General features: G+C 56.4%; 1 protein-coding gene across 2 annotated transcripts; it reads left to right on the forward strand.

Moving 5' to 3' along the window:
• The first annotated feature begins 60 nt into the window (after nucleotides 1-60).
• TMCO3 (transmembrane and coiled-coil domains 3) lies at nucleotides 61-24,475 on the forward strand. 2 transcript variants are annotated; one of them, XM_065901609.1, is made up of 14 exons: nucleotides 62-265; nucleotides 2,252-2,331; nucleotides 5,225-5,747; nucleotides 6,438-6,617; nucleotides 6,987-7,181; nucleotides 7,372-7,500; nucleotides 9,489-9,581; nucleotides 14,269-14,455; nucleotides 14,535-14,652; nucleotides 20,546-20,741; nucleotides 21,922-22,072; nucleotides 22,602-22,681; nucleotides 23,274-23,423; nucleotides 23,879-24,475. In XM_065901609.1, the coding sequence occupies exons 3-14, from the start codon at nucleotides 5,304-5,306 to the stop codon at nucleotides 23,990-23,992; spliced, it is 2,037 nt and encodes a 678-aa protein (XP_065757681.1). In that variant the 5' UTR covers nucleotides 62-265; nucleotides 2,252-2,331; nucleotides 5,225-5,303; the 3' UTR covers nucleotides 23,993-24,475. The 2 variants fall into 2 exon arrangements, with proteins under 2 accessions (XP_065757682.1, XP_065757681.1); XM_065901610.1 differs by lacking the exons at nucleotides 14,269-14,455; nucleotides 14,535-14,652 and having other exon boundaries at nucleotides 61-265.
• The last annotated feature ends 1,135 nt before the right edge of the window (nucleotides 24,476-25,610 follow it).

Consider the following 25,610-nt stretch of genomic DNA (forward strand, 5'->3'; position numbering starts at 1 on the left):
TCCGATTCCCGGCGTGCACCGCGCCGCCCCGCCCCGGGTCGGGGACACAGCTCCCCGCCTCCTTAAAGGCGCCGCGACGCCCTCTCGGCCGCGTCGGCGCCGAGCGCGTTCGGGAGACGGCGGGCCGAAGTGGCCCTCCGGGCGCCTGACCTGGGCCCCGCCCCGGGGGTGGCCCTGCCGCCTGGGAAGGGATGCGGAGAAGTCGCCTCCCTGTCCTCCCCTCCGCAGAGCCGGACCCAGGACGCGCCGCAGCCGGAACGTCCGGGTGAGCGCTGCGCGGCGTGCGGCGCCGGGGCTCGGCGCGGCCTCTAGTGCGGCCCTCAGGGCTCCCTTCCCCTCCCTGCCCGGGGTTCTGCTGTCTCCCTCCCGGGGAGTCTGGGCTCGTCCCTCCCGGGGGGTCTGGGCTCCACCCTCCCCGGGGGTCTGGTGTCTCCCTCCCCGGGGGTCTGGGCTCGTCCCTCCCCGGGGGGGGTCGGGGCTCCTCCCTGCCCGGGGGTCGGGGCTCGTCCCTCCCAGGGGGTCGGGGCTCCTCCCTGCCCGAGGGTCTGGGCTCGTCCCTCCCCGGGGGTCGGGGCTCCTCCCTGCCCGGGGGTCTGGTGTCTCCCTCCCCGGGGGTCTGGGCTCGTCCCTCCCCGGGGGGGGTCGGGGCTCCTCCCTGCCCGGGGGTCGGGGCTCGTCCCTCCCGGGGGGTCGGGGCTCCTCCCTGCCCGGGGGTCTGGTGTCTCCCTCCCCGGGGGTCGGGGGTCGGGGCTCGTCCCTCCCAGGGGGTCGGGGCTCCTCCCTGCCCGGGGGTCTGGGCTCGTCCCTCCCCGGGGGGGGTCGGGGCTCCTCCCTGCCCGGGGGTCGGGGCTCGTCCCTCCCCGGGGGTCGGGGCTCCTCCCTCCCCGGGAGTCGGGGTGTCTCCCTCCCGGGGGGTCGGGGCTCGTCCCTCCCCGGGGGTCGGGGCTCCTCCCTGCCCGGGGGTCTGCTGTCTCCCTCCCGGGGAGTCTGGGCTCGTCCCTCCCCGGGGGTCTGGGCTCGTCCCTCCCCGGGGGTCTGGGCTCCTCCCTGCCCGGGGGTCTGGGCTCGTCCCTCCCCGGGGGGGGTCGGGGCTCCTCCCTGCCCGGGGGTCGGGGCTCCTCCCTCCCCGGGGGTCGGGGTGTCTCCCTCCCGGGGGGTCGGGGCTCGTCCCTCCCGGGGGGTCGGGGCTCCTCCCTCCCCGGGGGCCTGGTGTCTCCCTCCCGGGGAGTCTGGGCTCGTTCCTCCCCGGGGGGGGGGGGTGGTCTGGGCTCGTCCCTCCCCGGGGCGGGGGTCTGGTCTCGCCCCTCCCTTCCCCGGGGGGTCTGGGCTTCCCCCACCCGGGAGCTCTGGGCTCCTCCCTCCCAGGGGGTCTGGTCTCCCCGCTTCCTTCCCAGAGCACTCTCTCCACCCTCGGGGTTCCGCCGTCCCCTCCCCCCGGCTTTGTGCCGAGGACAGTGCTGCACCTGAGCGCCTTTTCCTTGCCCGCGCACCTGGCGGCCGATGAGGGGCGGGGAGGGCGCGATGGGAGCGCGGGCGGGGGCTGTGGACGTAGCGGGGTTGGACGGTCCACACACCCCTCCCCCCCTCTCCTCCATCCCCCAGCCAGATCCTGGCCCAGGTGTGCAGAGAGCCCCCCCCCCCGCCCCCGCACCCCCGGTTCCTGTGGGAGCTCACACGTGTTTGTCCCGGGGTCATGCAGCCTCTGGGTCCCTTGGGAAGGAAGCACAGCATGGCCCCAAATTAACGCGTGACTCAGGGACAGCCCCAAACCCAACTTCTGGGAGCTACTCCGAGGAGGGGATCGTCGAGGGTGGCTGCCAGTCACGGGACAGGTGCCAGTGATTGGATTGGTACCTGTCCAGAATACTCGATTTTGTACAGTTTAATTAACCTTACATACTTTAAAATGTATTATTGTCCATAAGAATTTTTTGTCCTTCGTGTTTTGCTTTTTAAATTCATTTTCCAGTTTTTTTAGTGATTAGAAATGAACCATAAGTTGTATTTACAGGATTATAAGTGCTTTATCTTTTAAGAAATACAATTTTCATCATCTAACTTGTTAAAGTGTAAAATAGGCTTTTCAGGTAAAATCCTGCACAAATCACATTGAGTTAGGTTGCTTCCACCCTGGGTGTCTCTGCCTCCTTCTTTGCTGCTGTTTTGTGCCTGGAAGCTTTGGTGGAATCTGGCCAAAATGCTCATGTCAAACCTTCCACTGCAAATAACCCTCCTGCTTTCTTTTTTCCAGAGGTTCTGCACCTGCTAACCCTGATCCCGCTGGACCCTGGAGACTTGCTCTGGAATTCTTGCCTGGAGCTCTGGTGCCAGGTCAGGCCCTCCTCCCCCAATTTAGGGCCAGGGGTTCAGCTGGGTGTGGAAATTTTAAGAATTCATTATAAGACCAAAACAAGTCCAAAGTGTCTTTTTTTAATAATTAAAAATAACAATAACAGGGACTTCCCTGGTGGTCCAGTGGCTAAGACTCCAGGTGCCCAATGCAGGGGACCCACCTTCTGTCCTTGATCAATGAATTAGATCCCACATGCTGCACCTAAGACCTGGGACAGCCAAATAAATAAATAGAATTTTTAAAGGAGGAAAATATATGCCATTTATTTAAAAAAAATAGCAATAACAAAATAACACTATTTACTGAAGAGAAAACATGTTACAATTTAGTAGTCTCTAGGATTTGGTAGTTGAATATGAAGGTAAAATGAGAAGTTAATGAAGAAGAAGTGATTCATCTTTTTAAAAAATATTTATTTGATTGCGCTGAGTCTTCTCTTTGGCTTAAGGGATCTTCAGCCTTTGTTGCAGTGTGTGAGACCTTTAGCTGTGGCATGTGGGGTCTAGTTCCCTGATCAGGGATTGAACCCGGGCCCTTTTCCCTGGGAGCACAGAGTGTCATCACTGGACCACCGGGGGAGTCCTGGTTCATATTTTAAGTGTCTATAAGTAATCTCAGCTTTATGTTCGTAGACGTCTTTCTATCAAAAGATAGACGCTCTTTTCAGTGGACATATTAATGACTACGACTAGAATTCTCAAAGATTTCTCATTAAAGAGACTGCCCCCTGGGTGTTGTTGGGGGAGGGAGAACAAACTACAGGGACTTGTCTGCAGAAGGAACCATCATAATGGACAAAGGGTTTTATTCCCGAACTAGTTGTGTAGCAGTTTATTTTTCTGAAGTTTGAAATCTATAAAAGCTTCACTTTCTGTGATCTTTTGAAAAAAACGTCTGTGTCTAGATCTATCTGTGCCAATAACTCAGCATCTGAAATTTGTGTCTCCTTTCTGAAAGATATTAAATATGCACATTTGAAGTTGAGCTTAATTTCTTTCCTTCGAAACCTTAGAATCTTAGCATGTGAGTCAATAAAATAACAGATCAGCACTTACTGCTGGTATCATTGTGACTGGTCAGTGGTTGGTTTGTTTAAGGTGGTAACATTTACTTAAAGCTGTACTGAAACTGCGCGGGGAAGTCAGTAATGCCAACAGCTCTAGTTGTGTATCCTGCTTGTCGGGAAGTGAGCTGTCCAGAGTCTGTGGTCCTCTGGGAGACGTGGGGACCCAGAGGGTCCAAACACGTACTGAACAGATTCCTGACTTCACCAGAATATGGTCCAGCATGCACTCTTCAGCGGGTAACTTCTGACTGCCATTCTGAACATGGGTCTCGCTCCTGTTCCAGTGGGGGCCTCTTCAGGGTCTGCCTGGGACAGGCACCCCCACTGTACCCCAGGCCACAGCAAGCCCTTGTGCCCTCATGAGCTCTGCTGTCCGCTCTGTGTGCTGTGAGTTCTTGGTTTGTTTGGGATTCTTAGAGATGCACACGCTTATTTTTGCTCTGTCTAATCTACTTTGCCTGGAAAACCAGATTAAACTCATTAGAGCTGGGATGTACCAGTGAAGTGAAACGATATTTGCACGTTGTAGAAGACCCCAGTGCGCCCCTGGAAGCAGTGGGTTTTGCTTTCTCCCTGGTGTAGGACTCGGGTCTCACTGCCCAGTTCAGGGGGTGTCAGGGACGCCTTCCTGGGCTCTCCCGCATTTGCGCCTCTTCCGCGTCCTCCTGCCTCTGTGCTCATCCTTTCTGGTCGGCTCCTGCATGGCCTCCACCCGCGCCTTGATTAGCCCTCTTTTGGATGGCGCAGCCCCGTGTGCCCCACAGGCAGCGCTGAGACCCAGGCCCATCTCGCCCCTCACCCCACAGGCAGCGCTGAGACCCAGGCCCCGTCCCGCCCGTCACCCCACAGGCGGCGCTGAGACCCAGGCCCATCTCGCCCGTCACCCCACAGGCAGTGCTGAGACCCAGGACCCGTCCCGCCCGTCACCCCACAGGCAGTGCTGAGACCCAGGCCCATCTCGCCCCTCACCCCACAGGCGGCGCTGAGACCCAGGCCCCGTCCCGCCCGTCACCCCACAGGCGGCGCTGAGACCCAGGCCCCGTTCCACCCGTCACCCCACAGGTGGCGCTGAGACCCAGGCCCCGTCCCGCCCCTCACCCCACAGGCGGCGCTGAGACCCAGGCCCCGTTCCACCCGTGTGCCCCACAGGCGGCGCTGAGACCCAGGCCCCGTCCCGCCCCTCACCCCACAGGCGGCGCTGAGACCCAGGCCCCGTCCCGCCCGTGTGTCCCACAGGCGGGGTGTGCCTCCCTGAGGGAGCAAGCACAGGGGCCTGGTCCGAGGCAGGAAAACGCTGCAGTGTGATTGTGGTTTGTGACTGTTTCTTTTCTGTCCCTGACATGTTGTTAGCCTGCACCTGTAGATTCGTGCTGGAAATTGGACTGAGGTCCAGGTGACTCAGGGAAGTGGACGGTGGCCCAAGCCATCTGGTGATGCTTCAGCTCCACCTCTGGCCCCTGGAGCTGGTTCCCGGCTCCTCGTCTGTGATGGGGAAGCGGGTAGCCTCCCCGGCCTTGAATGGGATTGGTGTATGTTGTTTGCACATGGTAGATGTGGTACATGTGTGAGACTCAACTTCCCTTAAAAAATTGCCTTTAAATTCAGGTGTAACCTTGCAGGCACCATACTCTACATTCAGTATTGATTATAATCTAGATGCCTTAAATAACTCAGATGTTTCTCTTCATCTAGGAAAAATAGCATTTTCCTCAGAAAGCTGAGAGCTTTTAGTAATCATGTAGTACTTTAATGTCAACAGCAATGAATCATCCTTCACCATATGTGACAGTTCCTCTCTTCTTCAGCTGAACATGTGTGTCTGAAATGCCTGCTCAGCGTAGCTGGAGTCTCTGGGCAGCCTGGCCCTGTCCCTGAGGCTGGATCATGAAGGTGCCGGGGAGGAGCCGCTTCTGGATGTGGCTTCCGTTCCTGCAGCTGCTGGTGAGCAGCGAGCAGCCCGAGGGCATGGCGGGGCCCGCGGGTGAGCGGCCCCGCGGCCGGGCGGCGGCTGTCCCACAGGGGAGGCCCTGGGTTCTGGACGGCTGCAGGAGGCTCTCCGGGCTCCTGCGCCAGAAGGCCGCGGTTCTGAACAAGCTGGAGGACGCGATCAGAGCTGTGGAGCGGGACGCCAGCCTCTCGGACCAAGAGAAGATGTTCCGGGTGCACACGCTTGAGATTTTCCAGAAGGAGCTGAATGAAAGCGAGAACTCAGTCTTCCAGGCTGTCCACGGCCTCCAGCGGGCGCTGCAGGGCGACTACAGGGACGTGGCCAACGTGAGGGAGAGCAGCCGGCAGCGCCTGGAGGCCCTGCGCGAGGCGGCCATCAAGGCAGGTCCGGGGCCGGGGCCGGCGCGGCCGGTGCGGGAGGGCCGGGCCCTGCGCAGCCCACACTGAGCCCGTTGGGCCTCGCAGGCGCCTCCCACGGGACACCCCTGGGCCCACGGAAGAGCGGCTCACGCCCTGCGCGGACCCGGCGTGGAGACAGGCCCCGGTGCTGCCGCCCGCATTCTGAGTCTCTGATGAGACCTTTAGTGAAGGCGGGTTTTCTCCAAGGCCCACATGCTGAAAACCGGTGTGTTAAGGCAGCTTTAAACAAGTGTATACTGCTGAATTAAGGACTTTGATGAATGATTTTAAAATGAGAAGAAACTTTTGTATCAGATGTAATATTTATAGAACATGTTAAAGCTGTCATTTATGCCATCTATTAAGTGGCAGACACTTTAAATATACAAAGTATCATTATTCATCTTCATGGAAAGGCTACGATATTATTACACAGCTTTAAAAGTGAGAGGATACAAATCATTAAACTCTTTTTCACCCCAGTGTGGTATTTCTGCTAGCAATAAGATGATGGGGCATGTAGCTCCCGAGGCGCGGTTCTCTGTGTTTTGTGAGAGGCCTGCCTGCGGGAGTGCTTCCCTGCCGTTTGTGGCCGGGAACCTCTGGGAGCGCGCGGGCTGGCCAGGGTCCCTTCTTAATAAGCGTCACTCTTCATTTCTCGCACATGAATAGGAGGAGACAGAATATGTGGAACTTCTGGCAGCAGAAAAACATCAAGTTGAAGCCCTTAAAAACATGCAGCATCGGAACAAGAGTCTATCCATGCTGGACGAGATCCTCGAGGACGTGCGGAGGGCGGCAGACCGCCTGGAGCTGGAGATCGAGGAGCACGCCTTCGACGACAATAAGGCGGTGAGTGGTCCGCGCGCTCCCCGCCGGGGTGTGCGGCTGTGCCAATGAGGTGGTGCGTGGCCCGTGCGCTCCTGTGCGGCGTGCGGCTGTGGCGGCTTGCGCGCGCGTGTTGGCACAAGCGGGAAACGCAGGCGGAACGGCCACACTGCGGCCCAGAAAGGGACTCGTGTGGCCCCGCGGATGCGCCCTGGTTCTCCTGCTTGGCCCCGAGTCTGCCCATCATCACACCCCCGCACCCCCGCCCCCGGTGGCCCGTCTGCTTCCCGCCTGTCGGAATCATGGAGGCGTTCCTCTCTCTCTGTCTGCGGGATACGTGAATTTGAATGCATCTGGCTGGTTTCAGTGACGTGACGTTGGTCCTTCCTGCAGGTCAAAGGGGTCAATTTTGAGGCGGTCCTGCGGGTGGAGGAGGAGGAGGAGGCCGACTCTCAGCAGAACCTCAGCAGGCGGGAGGTGGAGGAGGACCTGGGCCTGAGCATGCTCATCGACTCCCAGAACAACCAGTACATCCTGACGCGGCCCCGGGACGCCACCATCCCGCGGGCTGACCACCACCTCATAAAGGTTGCCTGGCCCCCCGCCCCGCCCCCGTGATCGGATTCATGTTCCGGTTCTGTAGTTGTTAGGCCCCCTGGAGCGAGCAGCGGACCGCCGCCCACCTTCTCGCCTCCCTCTCCCCTTGAGGGCAGGCAGGGCGCCGTCCCCCACGGGCGGCCCCCTCCCCCGCTGACCGCTGTGTCTGGCCCTCCTGCAGGACATCGTCAGCATCGTGATGCTCTCCCTGCCCTGTGGCTGGCTCTGCACCACCATCGGGCTGCCCACCATGTTCGGCTACATCATCTGCGGCGTGCTGCTGGGGCCCTCCGGACTCAACAGTATCAAGGTCAGCAAGAGTCTGATGTGCAGGGCCTGCTGAGCTTGAATCAGTGAAGGTGGCCGCTTCTTACAAAGCACATCAGAGATGTCCTTTAGAATTTAGTAGCAAATCTCTAAAGCAGAGGAACATCATTCTGTTCATTAATGAGTGAGCAAGTTGCCCAGAGAAAAGGCCCTGTTCACGGCTGTAAAATGGTACTTGTTTTAAAGACTCTCCGTGCAGTGATACCGTGGGTGGGGTTGTGGGGTTATCAGACGCTGAGAGGAGCTGAAAAGGCTGGAGTACGTGCCCTGCACGCTGAGAGGCCGAGGGCAGAGCGGTGAGCAGGCCGAGGTGCCGTGCGGCCCAGGCAGCCCCTGTGGAGGCCGTCTGCCGAGCGGCTCTCCCGGCAGTGAGGAGGGCGCCCCCAGCCTCGTGTCCTCTCAGAAAAGGACAGTGTGCACGCGAGGGAAGGAGAGAGGCAGGCAGCGGGTCCTGGCCCCCGGCCACGGCACCCCGACGCAGGGCGTGGGCGGGCACGTCCATCCCCACCCTGCCCGGCGCTGCCCCGTGGGCCACGCAGGCCGGGCGGGAGGTCTTCAGGCTGACTGGTCTTGACCACGGACAGGCTGCCAGCCGAGAGCCCAGACTTGCGGAGGCGCGCGTGGCTCCGCCTGTCTCTGGGAGCCTGGTTTCATTCATGCCTCCGTCTTGAAGGAGTTGTAGTGTGACTGAGAGACATGAAAGGCTGTCACTGGAAAATCCCCTCCTGCCTTGTTCAACCCCTCCGTTTCCGTAGACACACAGATGCATTTTCCTTTCCACTTTCTCTTAATAGCAAAGAATTAAGGCTAACAGATCCAACTGGGTACTATGGGTATTGTTCTTAATAAATTACATATACCATGGAAAAATAATTACAATAGATAAAGATACCAAGATAAGAATCCAAGATCATACTAGCCAAAAGTGGGAGTGGGTAATGGAGAAAGTGTAATTGTACTTAAATGTACCCCAATATTTATCTTTCCTAATAGGGAGTTAATAGACTTTCAGTTTGCAAGTCAAGAAGTATAGGTTTAAGTATGCTACCTTAAAGTCAGGTTGCAGCCCAGTTTTCAAAAGGGGGGAGGATAGTAGCAGTAAGAAAGCATGCAAAGCAGAAGGTACAACAGAAGCAGGAGTAAGCATGTTTTATAACAAATATTTGTGGGATAAGCTTTGCTACGAAAAGACGCAGGTTTGCAGATGGTGTCGGGAAAAGCAGACATTAAACAAGGTCGACTCCAAATGAAATGACTGAAGGTTGAGAGTGAGAGGAGGAAGACGCTGGCAGAAGCGGGCGGGTTGCTAGTGTTCACGGCCTGTGGACCACGGACGTGCCCGACGGGGCCGGGGCGGCAGCCAGTGCACGAACACTCAGATTCTAGTGTCACATGTTCAGGAAACACTGGGAATACTGACAAGTTGGTGGCTGCCATGAAAACCTCAAATGTAAATAACGTACGTAGAACCAAATACATAGGCATGAACAGCATTCTCTCAAGTGCAGGGACACGGGGTGAACGCATCTGTCCGTCAGGACCTGTGGGGGTGCCAGCCATGGTCCAGGGGACTCCACGCGCCCTCTCACAGACCCAGGGAGCGTGAGACTCTCTCATCAGTTAAGTTTCAACCTCAGTGTTAGTGCCTCCCGGTCCCCACAGGAAGCCAGTGGGAGGAAGTAATAGAAATGTAGTGGCAGTTAATGAGCTTGAAAACACATGAATTCGTGAGCTGGTTCCTAGAAAACAAATAGAAATATTCCTCCAGTTAATCAAGAAAAAAGAAAAGCACCACACTCAGGAAGTCCAGATTTTCTCAGATACAGAGGAAATCTAGATAGCTCGTGTTTTTTTTTCTTGTAAATACTGGGCTTTTTGGGATAGTCCCACTGAGTATGTTTGGACAAGATGATTCTGTGAATATCTTAGATACGTTAGGTTATATGGTTTTAAAACTTCCTTGTTTTTCAGTCGATTGTACAGGTGGAGACGTTGGGAGAATTTGGTGTGTTCTTCACTCTGTTCCTCGTTGGCTTAGAGTTTTCCCCAGAGAAGCTAAGAAAGGTGAGTCCACGTGTGCTCGCGGCAGGCGTTCTCCCCTCCAGCTTAGCCCGCTCTGTGCTCAGCGTCCACGCTCGTGGCTTGCCCAGCAGGGTAGAATATGATGTTGTAGTTTAGTGTTATTTTTGGAACATAAATTTCAAAAGATGTGTTTTTCTTTTTTAAAAAAGTGGAAATACAATGAATAAGTGGAATTAACTTTTATGTGTCTAATTCCAGACCAGGTTTGAGAAGGGATGTGTTCAGACTTACTAACTTATGGGTCCCACCAAGAGGGTCCACCTCTGCTAGAGGCTGAAATACTATAGGGATTGAAAATTCAGTGTGTTACTCTGGAGGAAGTTCCTGGTTCTAATTTCTAAATAAGTGGCAGATTTTGACTTAACTGCCCTGTCACTGTAAGATGAAAATATCTGAAAGATTGATAGTACACATTTAGGGCCATGTGTATGAATAAACATTAAATTAGTGGAAGCTGCAGTTCCCCCTAAGTGTCTTGGCTTTCAGAACGATTACTTGGAAAGCTGGCATATTCCAGAATGGAAATGGAGTTAGATTGGAAGTAAATTAATGAAAAGCCACTTTGTGTTTGAACAGATACATCACATGGGAGGAGAAAGCTGACAGGGACAGGATAGGGGTGGTGATGGACACTGCTGGTTGCAGGACGGGCGGCTCCCGGATGCCTGGGTTTCCACGTGTGTTCCGTTCACAGACGCTGAGGGTGGGAGCGAGGAGGGGCAGCCTCTGGTGCCCCCGTGTCCCTGGCGTGGCCATCATAGTCGCCAGCGTCCTCATCCAGGCCGTGAGCACTGGGAGGGTGCCGGTGTCCTCTGGCTCCAGAGTGTCGTAGTTTACCTTTCCTGCACTGTCAGACGGGAGTGCGACGCCCCTGTCTTTGTTGGGGTGACGTCTGTGATGCTCTGGGGGTTTTGCACCTGTTGCTGCAGCCTGAAGCAGGGCTCCCGGGGCAAGTGTGTATCCTGAGTCGGGGCAGGAGCCTGGGTGGGACTGGCCCCTACGGGGTGCCTTTGGGTCTGGGTGAGCTGGAGTCTCTCACAGCCCCTCAGCTCCAACGTCCCCATGCGCCTCTGAGCTGCGGCTGCCCCCCGCCTGGCGGCCCTGACCCTTGACCTGCACCAGGGGCGCATCCTGCTGCTATGTAGGCAGGCTTGAGGCGCAGCGTGGTGGCTCTGCGCTCACGGCTCTCTTGCAGTGTTGGGTACATGTGGGAGATTGCTGGTAGGGCTTTGAGGTGTTAGTAACCGTGGGCAGGCCCCTCTCGAGCCTTGTGTGAATTCTCCCAGATGCCTGATTAGAGGCTGTTCAGAGACGCCTGGCTCTGCGGGCTCCTTCCTGGGCCTTGTGGGTGAGGACACGTCTCTGTTCTGCCGTCGGGCCGCCCAGGTGTGTCCCAACACCGACCCCCAGGACCCTGGACAGATGCTGTTCCCATTAGAAGGGGGGCCGTGGGGGTCCTCGGCTCCAGCTGTGTTCTGAGGCTGGGGTGCATGTGGAGAGGGTGGGGGCATGCTTAGTCCTCAGCAGAGCCGGGCGCGCATGGGTTTTCCTGGGGGTGTGCCCTGTGTTCACTGCGGAATTGCTTTCTACAGGGCCACCTGGCTCCTGAGCACGTGCAGGTGCTCCTCGGGCCGTGGGCGCTGAGGCATGTGCACACGTGCTCCTCGGGGCTGTGGGCTCAGAGGCGTGTGTGCACACGTGCTCCTTGGGGCTGTGGGCTCTGATGTGTGCACACGTGCTTCTCGGGGCCGTGGGTGTGGAGGCGTTGTATACACGTGCTCCTCGGGCCGTGGGCTCTGATGTGTGCACACGTGCTCCTCGGGGCTGTGTGCTCAGAGGCGTGTGTGCACACGTGCTCCTCGGGGCTGTGGGCTCAGAGGCGTGTGTGCACACGTGCTTCTCGGGGCCGTGGGCGCTGAGGCGTGTGTGCACACGTGCTCCTCGGGGCTGTGGGCTCAGAGGCGTGTGTGCACACGTGCTTCTCGGGGCCGTGGGTGTGGAGGCGTTGTATACACGTGCTCCTCGGGCCGTGGGCTCTGATGTGTGCACACGTGCTCCTCGGGGCTGTGTGCTCAGAGGCGTGTGTGCACACGTGCTCCTCGGGGCTGTGGGCTCAGAGGCGTGTGTGCACACGTGCTTCTCGGGGCCGTGGGCTCAGAGGCGTGTGTGCACACGTGCTCCTCGGGCCGTGGGCTCTGATGTGTGCACACGTGCTCCTCGGGGCTGTGTGCTCAGAGGCGTGTGTGCACACGTGCTCCTCGGGGCTGTGGGCTCAGAGGCGTGTGTGCACACGTGCTTCTCGGGGCCGTGGGCGCTGAGGCGTGTGTGCACACGTGCTCCTCGGGGCTGTGGGCTCAGAGGCGTGTGTGCACACGTGCTTCTCGGGGCCGTGGGTGTGGAGGCGTTGTATACACGTGCTCCTCGGGCCGTGGGCACTGAGGCATGTGCACACGTGCTCCTCGGGGCTGTGGGCTCAGAGGCGTGTGTGCACACGTGCTCTTCGGGGCTGTGGGCTCAGAGGCGTGTGTGCACACGTGCTTCTCGGGGCCGTGGGTGTGGAGGCGTTGTATACACGTGCTCCTTGGGGCCGTGGGCTCTGATGTGTGCACACGTGCTTCTCGGGGCCGTGGGTGTGGAGGCGTTGTATACACGTGCTCCTTGGGGCCGTGGGCGCTGAGGCGTGTGTGCACACGTGCTCCTCGGGGCTGTGGGCTCAGAGGCGTGTGTGCACACGTGCTTCTCGGGGCCGTGGGTGTGGAGGCGTTGTATACACGTGCTCCTCGGGCCGTGGGCACTGAGGCATGTGCACACGTGCTCCTCGGGGCTGTGGGCTCAGAGGCGTGTGTGCACACATGCTCTTCGGGGCTGTGGGCTCAGAGGCGTGTGTGCACACGTGCTCCTCGGGGCCGTGGGTTCTGATGTGTGCACACGTGCTTCTCGGGGCCGTGGGTGTGGAGGCGTTGTATACACGTGCTCCTTGGGGCCGTGGGCGCTGAGGCGTGTGTGCACACGTGCTCCGCGGGGCCGTGGGCGCTGAGGCATGTGCACACGTGCTCCTCGGGGCCATGGGCTCAGAGGCGTGTGTGCACACATGCTCCTCGGGGCCGTGGGTGTGGAGGTGTGTGTGTGCACGTGCTCCTCGGGGCCGTGGGCTCTGATGTGTGCACACGTGCTCCGCGGGGCCGTGGGGGTCGTTGTATACACGTGCTCCTTGGGGCCGTGGGCTCTGATGTGTGCACACGTGCTTCTCGGGGCCGTGGGTGTGGAGGCGTTGTATACACGTGCTCCTTGGGGCCGTGGGCGCTGAGGCGTGTGTGCACACGTGCTCCTCGGGCCGTGGGCGCTGAGGCATGTGCACACGTGCTCCTCGGGGCTGTGGACGCGGAGGCGTGTGTGCACACGTGCTCCGTGGGGCGTGGGCGCTGAGGCGTGTGTGCACACGTGCTCCGCGGGGCGTGGGCGCTGAGGCGTGTGTGCACACGTGCTCCGTGGGGCCGTGGGCGCTGAGGCGTGTGTGCACACGTGCTCCTCGGGGCTGTGGACGCGGAGGCGTGTGTGCACACGTGCTCCTCGGGGCTGTGGACGCGGAGGCGTGTGTGCACACGTGCTCCGTGGGGCGTGGGCGCTGAGGCGTGTGTGCACACGTGCTCCTCGGGGCTGTGGATGTGGAGGCGTGTGTGCACACGTGCTCCGCGGGGCCGTGGGCGCTGAGGCGTGTGTGCACACGTGCTCCTCGGGGCTGTGGACGCGGAGGCGTGTGTGCACACGTGCTCTGTGGGCCGTGGGCGCTGAGGCGTGTGTGCACACGTGCTCCTCGGGGCTGTGGACGCGGAGGCGTGTGTGCACACGTGCTCCTCGGGGCTGTGGACGCGGAGGCGTGTGTGCACACGTGCTCTGTGGGGCGTGGGCGCTGAGGCGTGTGTGCACACGTGCTCCTCGGGGCTGTGGACGCGGAGGCGTGTGTGCACACGTGCTCCGTGGGGCGTGGGCGCTGAGGCGTGTGTGCACACGTGCTCCTCGGGGCTGTGGACGCGGAGGCGTGTGTGCACACGTGCTCCTCGGGGCTGTGGACGCGGAGGCGTGTGTGCACACGTGCTCCGCGGGGCGTGGGCGCTGAGGCGTGTGTGCACACGTGCTCCGCGGGGCGTGGGCGCTGAGGCGTGTGTGCACACGTGCTCCTCGGGGCTGTGGACGCGGAGGCGTGTGTGCACACGTGCTCCGTGGGGCGTGGGCGCTGAGGCGTGTGTGCACACGTGCTCCTCGGGGCTGTGGACGCGGAGGCGTGTGTGCACACGTGCTCCGTGGGCCGTGGGCGCTGAGGCGTGTGTGCACACGTGCTCCTCGGGGCTGTGGGCGCTGAGGCGTGTGTGCACACGTGCTCCGCGGGGCGTGGGCGCTGAGGCGTGTATGCACACGTGCTCCTCGGGGCTGTGGACGCGGAGGCGTGTGTGCACACGTGCTCCTCGGGGCCGTGGGCTCTGATGTGTGCACACGTGCTCCTCGGGGCCGTGGGCACAGAGGCGTGTGTGCACACGTGCTCCGCGGGGCCGTGGGCGCTGAGGCGTGTGTGCACACGTGCTCCTCGGGGCCGTGGGCTCTGATGTGTGCACACGTGCTCCTCGGGGCCGTGGGCACTGAGGCGTGTGTGCACACCCCTGTGCTCTCCCAGGTGTGGAAGATCTCCCTGCAGGGGCCCTGCTACATGACTCTGCTCATGGTGGCCTTCGGCTTGGTCTGGGGCCACCTTCTGCAGATCAGACCCACCCAGAGCGTCTTTATCTCTACCTGCCTGTCCTTGTCAAGCACACCTCTGGTGTCCAAGTTCCTCGTGGGCAGCTCCCGCAGTGACAAGGAAGGTAGGTGGGCGTGTGTTCTGAGTGATGCTGGAGTTCACTGACTTGAGTCCACATGCTCTCAATGACGTCTTCCGAGCAGGCGACATCGACTATGGGGCGCTGCTGCTGGGGATGCTGGTGACTCAGGACGTGCAGTTGGGGCTGTTCATCGCCATCCTACCCACGCTCATCCAGGCGGGAGCCGGTGCTCATGCCAGGTGTGGTTTCTGCCGCGCTTTAGTTCACAGTTTGTTTTTCTGGCTTCAGATCATGTGTTTATCAAAATACTCTTTAGCGCTTTTTCCCAAAGACATGGGACTTGTGCAGCACAGGCTGAGCATAGTGACAGCTGTTACACCCCTGGGCTCAGGCCCAGCTCCATGGCTCTGGGCAATCACTTTATTTCCTCCTTTCTAAACTGTATGCTTTTTCTTTCTTTTTCTTGCCTTATTGCACTGGCTATAGTTTCCAGCACTTGCTTGACTAAGATGGTAAGAAGAAATGTCCTTGCTTCTTCCTGATCTTAAAGGGAAAGCATCCATTATTTTCTTCATTTAGTGTGATGTTAACTGGGATTTTTGTAGTTATTCTTTATCAGTTCCTACAGTTTTTTTTGTTTGTTTGTTTGTTTTTTTTTATCAGCTCAGAAGTTCTGTCTTGAGTGTATGTTGGATTTTGTCAGATGCTTTTTCTCCATTTACTGATATGATTGTATGGCTTTTCTTCTTTACCCAGCTTATATGGTGGATTACATTGATTACTTTTTGAAAGTTGAACCAGCCTTGCATATCTGGAATAAATTCAACTTGGTTATGTTCAGTTCAGTCGCTCAGTCATGTCCAACTCTTTGCAACCCCAGGCACACCAGTCCTCCCTGTCCATCACCAAGTCCCGGATATAATTCTTTCTATGCATTGCATCATCTAATTTGCTAGTGTTTTGTGGAGGATTTTTGTGTCATGAAAGATATTGGCATGTAGTTTTTTTTTTTTTATTCTCTCTTTATCTGGTATTGGTATTAGAGTAATACTAGGCTTATAAAATCATTTGGGAGGTGTTCATTCCTCTTCTGTTTGCTATTTTCTGGAAGACATTGCATAAAATTGCTGTTAATTCTTCCTTAGATGTTTGGCAGAATTCTACAGTGAAACCATCTGGGTGTTGAGAGTTCCTTTTTGAGGGTTTTCTGGAATTAGAAATTCAATTTGCTTTGTAGTTATAGGGCTGCTGAAATTATCTGTTCACATTGTTGAATTGTGCTAGTTCGGTTTTTTGAGGAATTGGTCTGTTCCATTTAATTTGTCAAATATATAATTGTAGAGTTGTTTGTAGTATTTTATTTTCCTTTTGATGTCTGTAAGATCTGCAGTGATTTCCCCTATTTAATTCTTTATTAGTCCTTTCTCAGAACCAGCTCTTTGTTTCACAGATTTGTTGTCTTTCTGAGGTTTTGCTTTTAATTTCATTGTTTTCTACCCTCGTTAGTATCATTTCTTTCCTTCTGTTCGCTTTAAGTTTATTTTGCTCTTCTTTTTTAGGTTCTTGGTATGAACTCAGATTATTGATTTGAAACCTTTCTTCTTTTCTACTGTAAGTATTTAGTGCTATAAATTCCCCTCATAGCACTGTTGGCCGCGCTCACTTATTTAAACATTGTGAATTTTTATTGTCATTCAGTTAAATGCATTTAGAGTTTTTCCTTCAGTACTTCCTCTTTGACCTGTGGATTGTTTAGAAATGTGTTGGCTTAATTTCCAAGTTGTTTGGTGATTTTCCTGTTGTCTTTATTTTATTGATTTCTAGTTTGATTCCACTGTGGTAAGAGAACACACACTTTGTACGACTTCAGCTCTTTCACATTTATTGAGGTTTGTCTTCTGGCCCCAGGTATGGTCTGATAAATGCTTCAGAGTCGCCTGAAAACAAAATGTGTATTTTTTTTTATCATTATTGAGTAGAGTACTCACATGTATCAGTTATTCCTGTTTGTTCACATGTTGTTCAGTCTTTCTGTATTCTTGCTGTAATTCAACTACCTGCTGCTGCTGCTGCTAAGTCGCTTCAGTCGTGTCCGACTCTGTGCGACCCCACAGACGGCAGCCCACCAGGCTCCCCCGTCCCTGGGATTCTCCAGGCAAGAACACTGGAGTGGGTTGCCATTTCCTTCTCCAATGCATGAAAGTAAAAAGTGAAAGTGAAGTCGTTCAGTCGTGTCCGACTCTTCTCCACCCCATGGACTGCAGCCTCCCAGGCTCCTCCGTCCAGGGGATTTTCCAGGCAAGAGGACTGGCGTGGGGTGCCGGCGCCTTCTCTGCAACCACCTGTTGAGGGAGGCGGGATTGAAACCTCAGTTGTAACTCCCTGTTGGTCTGCTTCTCTTAGCTCCGTCAGCCTTTGCCTTATGTGTTTGGGGCTCTGTTGCTTGGTGCATTCATATTTGATATCATTTTGTTTCTAGTAGTACTTCGTGCTCTGAAATTAACTTTATCTGATGTCAATATACATCGTCTCTCCTGATTTTTTTTTTATTCATGTGGACAACAGTACATCTTTTCCTTCCTTCTACTTTCACCCTCTTGTACTGTTGTATTTGAAGCAAGTTTCTTACACACCACGTTTTGTTGGATGATGTTTCTATGATCAGCTCAGCAGATCTCTGTGTTTCAGTTGGTGTATTGAGACCACTCACATTTAAGGTGGATGCTGTTACGTTACGACTTGGGTCTTGATGTTTTATGTTGTTGTCTCAGTTCCTTGTCCATTTCCATTTCCCTGACATCCCAGTGTCGCTTGCTTGTTTTTCGGGATTCCGTCTCGGTTTGTTTAGAGTGCTTTATTTTTATTTGTTTTTTTAGAGTGCTCTTTAATGTGTCGCTTTGTATGGCTTCTGTCACTCTTCGGGCATCACAGTGTCCCCACATGGACTTGATCGTCGCTGTCAGCATTTCACCACTTCCTGGAGAACGTTTCACGACTGGTGTGAAATGTGGATCCTGTTTCCTTCTAGGGCTTTTTCCTCCCCTACTTTTTAAATGTAATTGTTGCATTTTATTTTTTCTCTACTTATGTTGAGTGCCATATCTGATGGCTTTGTAAAGCTTTGCTTCAATAACTAAATCGGATTTTTAACTTTTATTTTATTTGTTCTACCTTGCCATGCAGCTTACAGGATATTAGTTCCCAGCTAGGGATTGAACCTGGGCCTCTGGCAGTGAAAGCTTGTAGCCCCAACCACTGGACTGCCAGGGAATTCCCCTGAAATAGGATTTCTAAAGCTCATGAGAAGTATTATTTACTATACTCACTGTTTTTTACCCATCTGACCTTCCTTCTCTCTTCTGTGCTGTCTTGTTTCTGCTCGAGGACGCTGGTCCCTGGCTCGTTGTTAGACTGCTGTGGGCAGCAGGCTCTCTGGGTTCCCCCCCCCCCCGCCCCGAGCGTCTCCCCTCCTTCGTCCTGAGGCGCGTGGCCAGGCACCCGTCTGCAGGGGGTGTTTCTTTCTTCCAGGCCTGGACACGTGACGCTGCCTCTCTCTCCTCTGACGGCTCCAGCGAGAAGCTGGCTGTCCTTCAGATCTGCGTTTCCCCACGAGCAGCTCACGGTTTCCCTCCGGCTGCTTTTCTTTGTTTTTAGTTTTCAGACGTTGAATTACAGTGTGTCTTGGCGCCTTGGTCGGGCTCACGGCGCACACGGCAGACGTCTGTTTCTCGTGGTTCCGGAGGCTGGCGTCCTCTCAGACCGCTGTCCTCCCACGTGTCGCTGGGCGGGCGGGGAGGCGGGGAGGCTGCAGCGCTCTCTGGCCTCTCCTGTGAGGCCGCTAACCCCACTGCTGCCCCGCCCCCCGAGGCCTCCCCTCTGCTTGGACACGCTGGGGCCGCAGCACCCGAATCTGTGAGTCTGTGACTCTGGGTCTGCTCTGCGCAGCATTCGCCCGGCTTCTTGAAGCCCCAGGTTTCCATCTCTTGCCTAATTCAGGAATTTCAGCTGTGGTTCCCTCAGGTGCTTTTCCAGTCCCCCTGGCCCTCATTCCGGGACGCCGTGGTGCAAACACGGCCCTTCTCTTGCCTCACGGTCTCTGAGATGCTTCTTTATCAGTCTTTTCTGTCTGTGGTTCAGACTGGGTAAATTCTGTCGGTTTGTCAAGTCCACAGGTCCCAGCATCTGTCATTGCCTTTTTGCACTTTAGCTCATCCAGCTTTGGTTAGTATATTGTTTAGTTGTATAATTTCCATTTGATTCTCTTTTTCTTTTTTAACTTGTTTCGTTGTTGAGATTTTCTGTTTTTTATCCCCTTGTTTCAAGAGGATTTTTAATTTGCTATTGAACCATTTTTATGACAGTTGCTTTAAAATCTTTGTCAGATAATTCTAACAGCGACTGAGTCCCAATGTTGGAGTCTCACTCAGGTTGTGCTTTTCCTGATTGTCGGAGCTTTGTATCTGATAAGCCTCTGATTCTTTACTCATTTTTAGAGCCAGAGGCCTGTGTTGAGGTGTGGTGGGGGGTAAGGGGGGTCATCTTCCTGCGGGGCCCCTCCTGGGGCGGCTCAGACAGGCCTGCCTCATCTCCTATCGGCAGGTGGAAGCACTTTGTATTTTATATATTTGCCTTTCCCAGATGTTATTCTGAGTGTCAGCAATCCGAAAGTGATTCAGATCTCTGTTCCACCCCCAGGTAGCTCAGCCCGGCGGGGAAGGTAGGAAAGGCAGCTGGTTAACTGAAATCCCCGGGGTGGGGCCCTGGCGCTCCAGCGGCCAGCACCGTGGCCCGGGTGAGGGCGCTTCCTGAACACGCTGGACATCAGTGTCCTCGCTGGCAGGGTGCAGATGCGGTGGGAGGAGCCTGCCTCCTGCATGCTGTGTGCGGGGCGCCACCAGGGGAGACTCAGAGCCGCGAGGGCGTCCCTGGGACGTGCAGTCAGAGTCTATTTAGCAGGAAGGCAAACTGAGTGGTTTGTCCCTTTGACCCTCAGTTCTTTAACTGTCAGAAAAGCAACCTCAGTCACAACCTTATTTCTTCTGCCTACAGATTTTCAGGGTAACGGAACAAAAATCTGGACAGAAAAAGAGTTGTAACTTTAGCTGGAGGTCATTTGAGTTCTGTTTGGGATGTACAGTAAGTCACTCCCAGGAGAGGTGGGGCCTTCTCCCGAAACGGAAGCAGAACCGAGGGTGCTGGGCCCCCGCAGATCGCGGGCATCACTTGGGAGCAAGCCCCTGCTGGCCAGACAGCTGCAGCTCACGCAGAGACTTGGAAAGCTGTTCTTTTTCTATCTTCCTGATTTAAAGCTCATCCAGTACAGGTTCTGGTCCAGTTGATTTCATTCCAGTTTAGTCACGAGAGGCTGTGTTGACCGAGAACTTTATTGACAAGGCAAAGTGCCCTGCACTGCGTTGAGGTTGTAAAAAAGGCAGCAGCACGTCCAGTGCTTCTCTAGTGAAGCTGGGGCTGCGTGTGCCTCAGCCCCTCCACTCCAGGGCATGCGCCCCGCAGAAACGGGAGCGCCTGTCCCCAGGTGTCCCCTGTGCGGCTGATGGCAGCACAGCACTGCCTGAATCACACACATGTGGATGGATTTTACCTGAAAGTTTTACCACAGTAAACAGAAAAGCTCACGTGTGAGTGTTCATGGCAGTGTTAGTCATATTGCCTTTATTCTAAAAAGAGCTTCGTGCAGAGTCCTTTTCTCTGTGACGAGTGACAGGGGCCTCTGAGCTCTGGCTTTGGGGTGAGGGCCTGGCACCCCCAGGTGGGAAGCCTGCGGTGTTGTGTTCAGGGCGCGGTTGCCTTATGAAGGATTTCAGATGGGGGTTAATCCTGGTGAGGAATTTTATCACCTGCCCTGGACAGAGACACATAAGCTGTCAGCCATGGGTCTTTGCATCCTATACAGTGTACCTGCTCCAGAGTGTTGATTGCAATACAGTTCAGCTTCTATATTTAAGTAACTGAATTTCTGAGATTAACATTAAATGGATTTTATTCCAGCATTTAGGAATAAAGATGTGTGTGATCTGGGTAATTTGTTTTGTAACCTTGAAAAGGAGCGGAAGGTCTTTCTGCTGGACTGGGGCGTGCCTTGGGGAGAATAAGGCCTGTCTCTCTCCCCAGCGTCGCCATGGAGGCCCTGCGGCTCCTGGCCCTGGTCGGGCAGGTCGTCTTCTCGCTCGCTGCCGTTCTGCTCGTCTGTCTGCTGGTGAGGACCTACCTCGTGGGACCTTACTGCCGGAAGCTGCACGCAGAGAGCAAAGGGAACAAGGAGATCCTGGTCCTGGGCATCTCCGCCTTCACCTTCCTCATGCTGACGGTAACACCCAGCCTCTCGGCACGCAGGTGGTCGGGGCAGGGCTTTCTGGCTCACGCTGCTCGTGGCTGGCCCGTGTGACGCTTGTTTGCGCCCGTGCACCGTTGTGCTCCTGCTCCCGGCCGGGGTGTGTCCGCGTGTCTGTCCTGCATGCCTTACACCTGGAGCGAGAGTCCGTGAAACCATCTTCATTGTGTCTGATGAGAACGAGCCAGTCTCAGCCTAACTTCTGCTGCTGTGATGTGAGACGCTCACAGGGAGGCTGGTTTTGGATGCAGCCTTTCCAGCTCGTAAAGAATCCGCCTGCAGTGTGGGAGACCTGGGTTCGATCCATGGGTTGGGAAGACCCCCTGGAGAAGGGAACGGCTACCCACTCTAGTATTCTGGCCTGGAGAATTCCATGGACTGTATAGTCCATGGGGTCGCAAAGAGGCGAACACGACTGAGTGACTTACACACACACTTCCCAGCTGAGGGACAGGCTTCTCGTAACGGAGGGCATGTGTTCCGGGAGACCCCGTAAATGTCCCAGTTGTGGCGGCATCACCCGCAGGGTAGCCGCTGCACCCCTCGTGTTCGGCCAGTCAGGGTTCACGCGCAGGGAGTCAGTCCTGTGGCTCTCCCGTGACTCCAGGCCCGAGGGCGCTGCTGGTCCGCGGCGTCTGTGTCCACGCTGGGCGGCATGTGTCGCGCTGTTTGCTGTGGCGGCTGTGAGCACCTTGTCCGCTCCCTCCCGGGCATGTGATGGGCTCCGACTCCGTCGTCTACATGTAGGGCCTGTGCTGCTCTTGTCTCTGGTTTAACCCGAGTTAAACGCACGTCTGCTCCCTCCCTCCAGGTGCCAGGGGGTGGGCATAGGTTACTATGCCACGTTTTTAATGCTCAGGAGTTGGGCAGTTTATTAATTTAGGATAGAGAAAGTGTATCACAAATACTTGTTCTCACTCAGAAATTCCACAGCGGTCTCCATGAATGGTGGTTTCAACTGGCTCCCTCTCGCTTGTGGACAGTGACCTGACATTTGCCACTGTGTCTTCTCTGGGGTCCTCCCAGGACGCTGGGCAGGGGCCAAGAAGCTGGCTTGTGGGGGTTTACGGGGGCCCCCAGCACCTCCGACAGGCCCTGCGGTGTGAGTCTCGGCAGAGACGCTGCCGCGCGCCTGGCATGGCCTGTGTCCCCCCAGGTCACCGAGCTGTTGGACGTGTCCATGGAGCTGGGCTGCTTCCTGGCTGGAGCCCTGGTGTCCTCGCAGGGCCACGCGGTCGCCGAGGAGGTCGTGTCCTACGTGGAGCCTGTCCGCGACTTCCTGGCCATTGTGTTCTTTGCATCCATAGGTGACTGTCCTCCAGGGGCGGTGCCCCTGCCGGGTCTTGTCTGCTCACGTGTTTCTACTAACAGTTTGTGTGGCGAAAACAGTCCCCATGGAGGCTAGGGACTGAGGGACTCTCACTGAGGAGAGGTCTGAGCTGAGGGGCGTGGGCTCCTAACGGGTGGTCCTGCATGGCCCCTGCTCAGCGGGGTGGCAGGTCCACGTCTGTGCGTCCACACCGAGTGTTGGGGAAACTCTGATTTTGATACAGCAGTGCTCAGTCTGCTGCCCTGGGAACGTCCCCGTGGATGGGGAATAAGCCTGGCCCCCGCTCAGCCCAGCACTGCTTGGTGGGCCGGTCGGCCCCAGAGCCGTCGAGTGCGCGGCCGTGTAAACGGGCTCCTGGTTTGGTCCTGGTTCCTGAAGGCCAGGCCTGCCGCGCGGGGCTCTGGGTGGGATGGGCGGGGACACCCCGTCCCTTCCTGTCTTGCTTGCCGGGGGTGCAGGGAGGCTGACCGCCTGACCTCGGAGGGTCACCCGCTCTGTCCCTGCAGGCCTTCACGTGTTCCCCACCTTCGTGCTCTACGAGCTCACTGTCCTGCTGGTCCTCACACTTGCAGTGGTGGTCATGAAGGTATGGTCGTGCTTGGGAGGTCCACTCTGTCTTTGGTTTACCTGACACCCCGCCCGCCGCCTCCTGCCTGTGTGACCCCTGCCTCCCCTCCCTCACCCACGCGGCTGGGACAGCTCGGGACCCTTGGGTCAGGGTGAGCTTCTGCCTCTGACTCTGTTGGAAATGGGGGCTTAGCAGCTGGGAGTGAGGAGCTCTGGGCCCTCCAGGGAGGCCTCGCTCTGTGCTTTGTCTTGTCCTGAGTGTAAACCACAAACCCCACTCTTGTTCCAAACATACATTTTAATGGCCCTGGAGAACTATCTTGCCGCTTGTGTCCTTTGTGGCTTCAAGCTGTTGAAGTGCCTGTGTTTACATGTGACCCGGGAGGGGAGGGCGGAGGAGGGGTTTGCAGCAAAGGAGGCCCCCCCGCCAGGCTGCTTTGCTCAGGCCTCACTCACAGTGTGTTGAGAGGACAGCTCCATCCTGACTGCAGCCCTGTACTCCGAGGCCGCAGGCCTGGTTTCCCTGGGGCGGGGCTTCCTCAGTGTCCTCTTGCGTGGCTCTGTGGTGGGGGCCGGGCAGGCCGCCCTGGGCATGACCCGCCTCCCCGCAGTTCGTCCTGGCAGCCCTGGTCCTGTCCCTGCTCCTGCCCAAGACCAGCCAGTACGTCAAGTGGATCGTGGCCGCCGGGCTGGCCCAGGTCAGCGAGTTCGCACTGGTCCTGGCGAGCCGGGCACGCAGAGCCCGAGTCATCTCCCGGGAGGTGAGTCTGCCCCGCTGCCGGGGAGCGGGGGGAGGAGGGCCAGGGTGCAGGTCGAGGTCCTGGGGACTGGCCCCTGGACAGCACAGCGGTGACGGGAGACGGCCCTCCACGGCCCAGGCCCTGCTGTGGGAAGCCCCGCCCCGCCCCGCCCCGCCCCGCCCCGCCCCGCCCCGCCCCGCCCCGCCCTGCCGACGCCCCGCCCCGCCCTGCCGACGCCCCGCCCCGCCCTGCCGACGCCCCGCCCCACCACAGGAAGCCCCGCCCCACCACAGGAAGCCCCGCCCCACCCTGCTGACGCCCCGCCCCACCACAGGAAGCCCCGCCCTACCCTGCTGACGCCCTGCCCCACCACAGGAAGTCCCGCCCCACCCTGCTGACGCCCCGCCCCACCACAGGAAGCCCCGCCCCTCCCTGCTGATGCCCCGCCCCGCCCTGCTGACGCCCCGCCCCCGCAGGTGTACCTGCTCATCCTGAGCGTGACCACGCTCAGCCTCCTCCTCGCTCCGCTGCTCTGGCGCGCTGCCGTCGCCCGGTGCGCGCCCCGGCCGGAGAGGCGGTCCAGCCTCTGAGGACCGCGGCCAGGCGACCGGCGGAGCTGTCACCGCTCCCGGACCTGCTTGCCCGCACTGGAGAGCCTGAGGAGGCCGCGTCCGTGTACCGCTGCCTTGGCGGTTGCGCCTGGATGTGCCTTTTCTCCTGAAATCACCGTTAGCTTCCTGTTCTTACTCCATCACTTTGCTTGTTTTTTGGTAAGGAAAAAATTAGGGAGGCTTTTTTATTTATTGTACAACTTTTCGTTGTAATCTGTTGGTTGGTACTTTATTAATGTTTCTGTGACATGAGCTTTTAATTCTGACAGTTCGGGAAGTTACTTTTACTTAAAGTCTATGTTTTCTAGAGACAAAGGTCTTTTAAATGTCTGTTTGCTTTTTATTACAATTTTAAAACACTTTCATGTCAATTTTTATTAGGAATACTATTCCTTTAAAGTATTTGGTTTTGAATCATGAGAATATGCATTCTTAATAAAGATCTTTATGACCAAAATATAACTAATTGAAATTTATTGATTTTATTAGATTTTTGTATTCAGCTCATCTTCATCAATTTTTAAAATAGAGACCTGTCACCTGTTACCTCCCTATTTTAGAGATCAGATAGATGCACAGCTATCTGTGAAGGCCAAGTTCTGACTTTAATTCTAAAAGTGTATATTGGTAATTATGTGCCCCATTTTAGAAAACCATGCGGCTAAGATCTGATACTTAGAAAGCTTTCTCGAAGGGGTGCCTAAGTGGAGAGTTCCTATAAATACGGGCTTTAAGAGCCCAACAATTTGACCAGAACCCTTGGCATAGAGGGAGAGACATGTGAGGGATGATTATGGATCACAGATGTAAACTATGAGGTGCAGTAATGTAAACTAAAACATTAAAATGAAGTAAGTTGAGCTAGTGTGAAGTAACTCAGTGGAGAAACGATGTAAATGTGCTTACTTTTAGAAACCAGCATTGCTTTTACTCCTTTCTGACATTCCAGACAGTGCTGTTGCCTCCCATCCTTGGGCACGTGGACACTGGGGGAGGGGAGGGCTGCCTGGGGAGCCCCGCCCTGCGGCCCCCTGGTGACGCTGCACTCTGTCCTCGGGCCTCTGCCTCCAGCGCGTCCTCTTAGCTCTCGCGTCTCCAGCACCCACGGCAGAGCCAGGAGCTCTCAGGTCTGAGAGCGTGAAACCTACTTGATGTGCTGACGTCAAGTGTTCCCTCAAATGTGGAGTTAATACCACCCTGAGACTGAAGTGATTAATAGACGTGTCCTTTGTGACAAGAGAAAATGCTGCTAGAAATGCCCCGTGCTGGGAGAGGCCTGGACCCTCAGGACTGCCCGGAGCCATGAGGACGTCACCCTGCTCTGCCCAGGGACTTGGCCGCTTCACCTTTTACTCACCGGTGTCTTCACCCTCGCCTCTCTCGGTCCTTAGCATCCCTAAGCCTGCTCCAGTCTACCCCACTGCGAACTCACAAAGCCCTCTCTCAACCCCTGTCCCCACGCTCCCGTTCCCATGTAGACTCAAGAAGGCCCAGAGCCCTGCTAGCCCCCATGCATGGGACTGCAGGCCACCTGCCTCCCAGAATCAAGCCTTGACCCATTTCCTCTGGGCCTGTGCATGGCCCAGCAGGAACTTCA

The sequence above is a fragment of the Muntiacus reevesi genome, chromosome 11 (assembly GCF_963930625.1).
Source record: "Muntiacus reevesi chromosome 11, mMunRee1.1, whole genome shotgun sequence".
Lineage (NCBI taxonomy): Eukaryota > Metazoa > Chordata > Mammalia > Artiodactyla > Cervidae > Muntiacus > Muntiacus reevesi.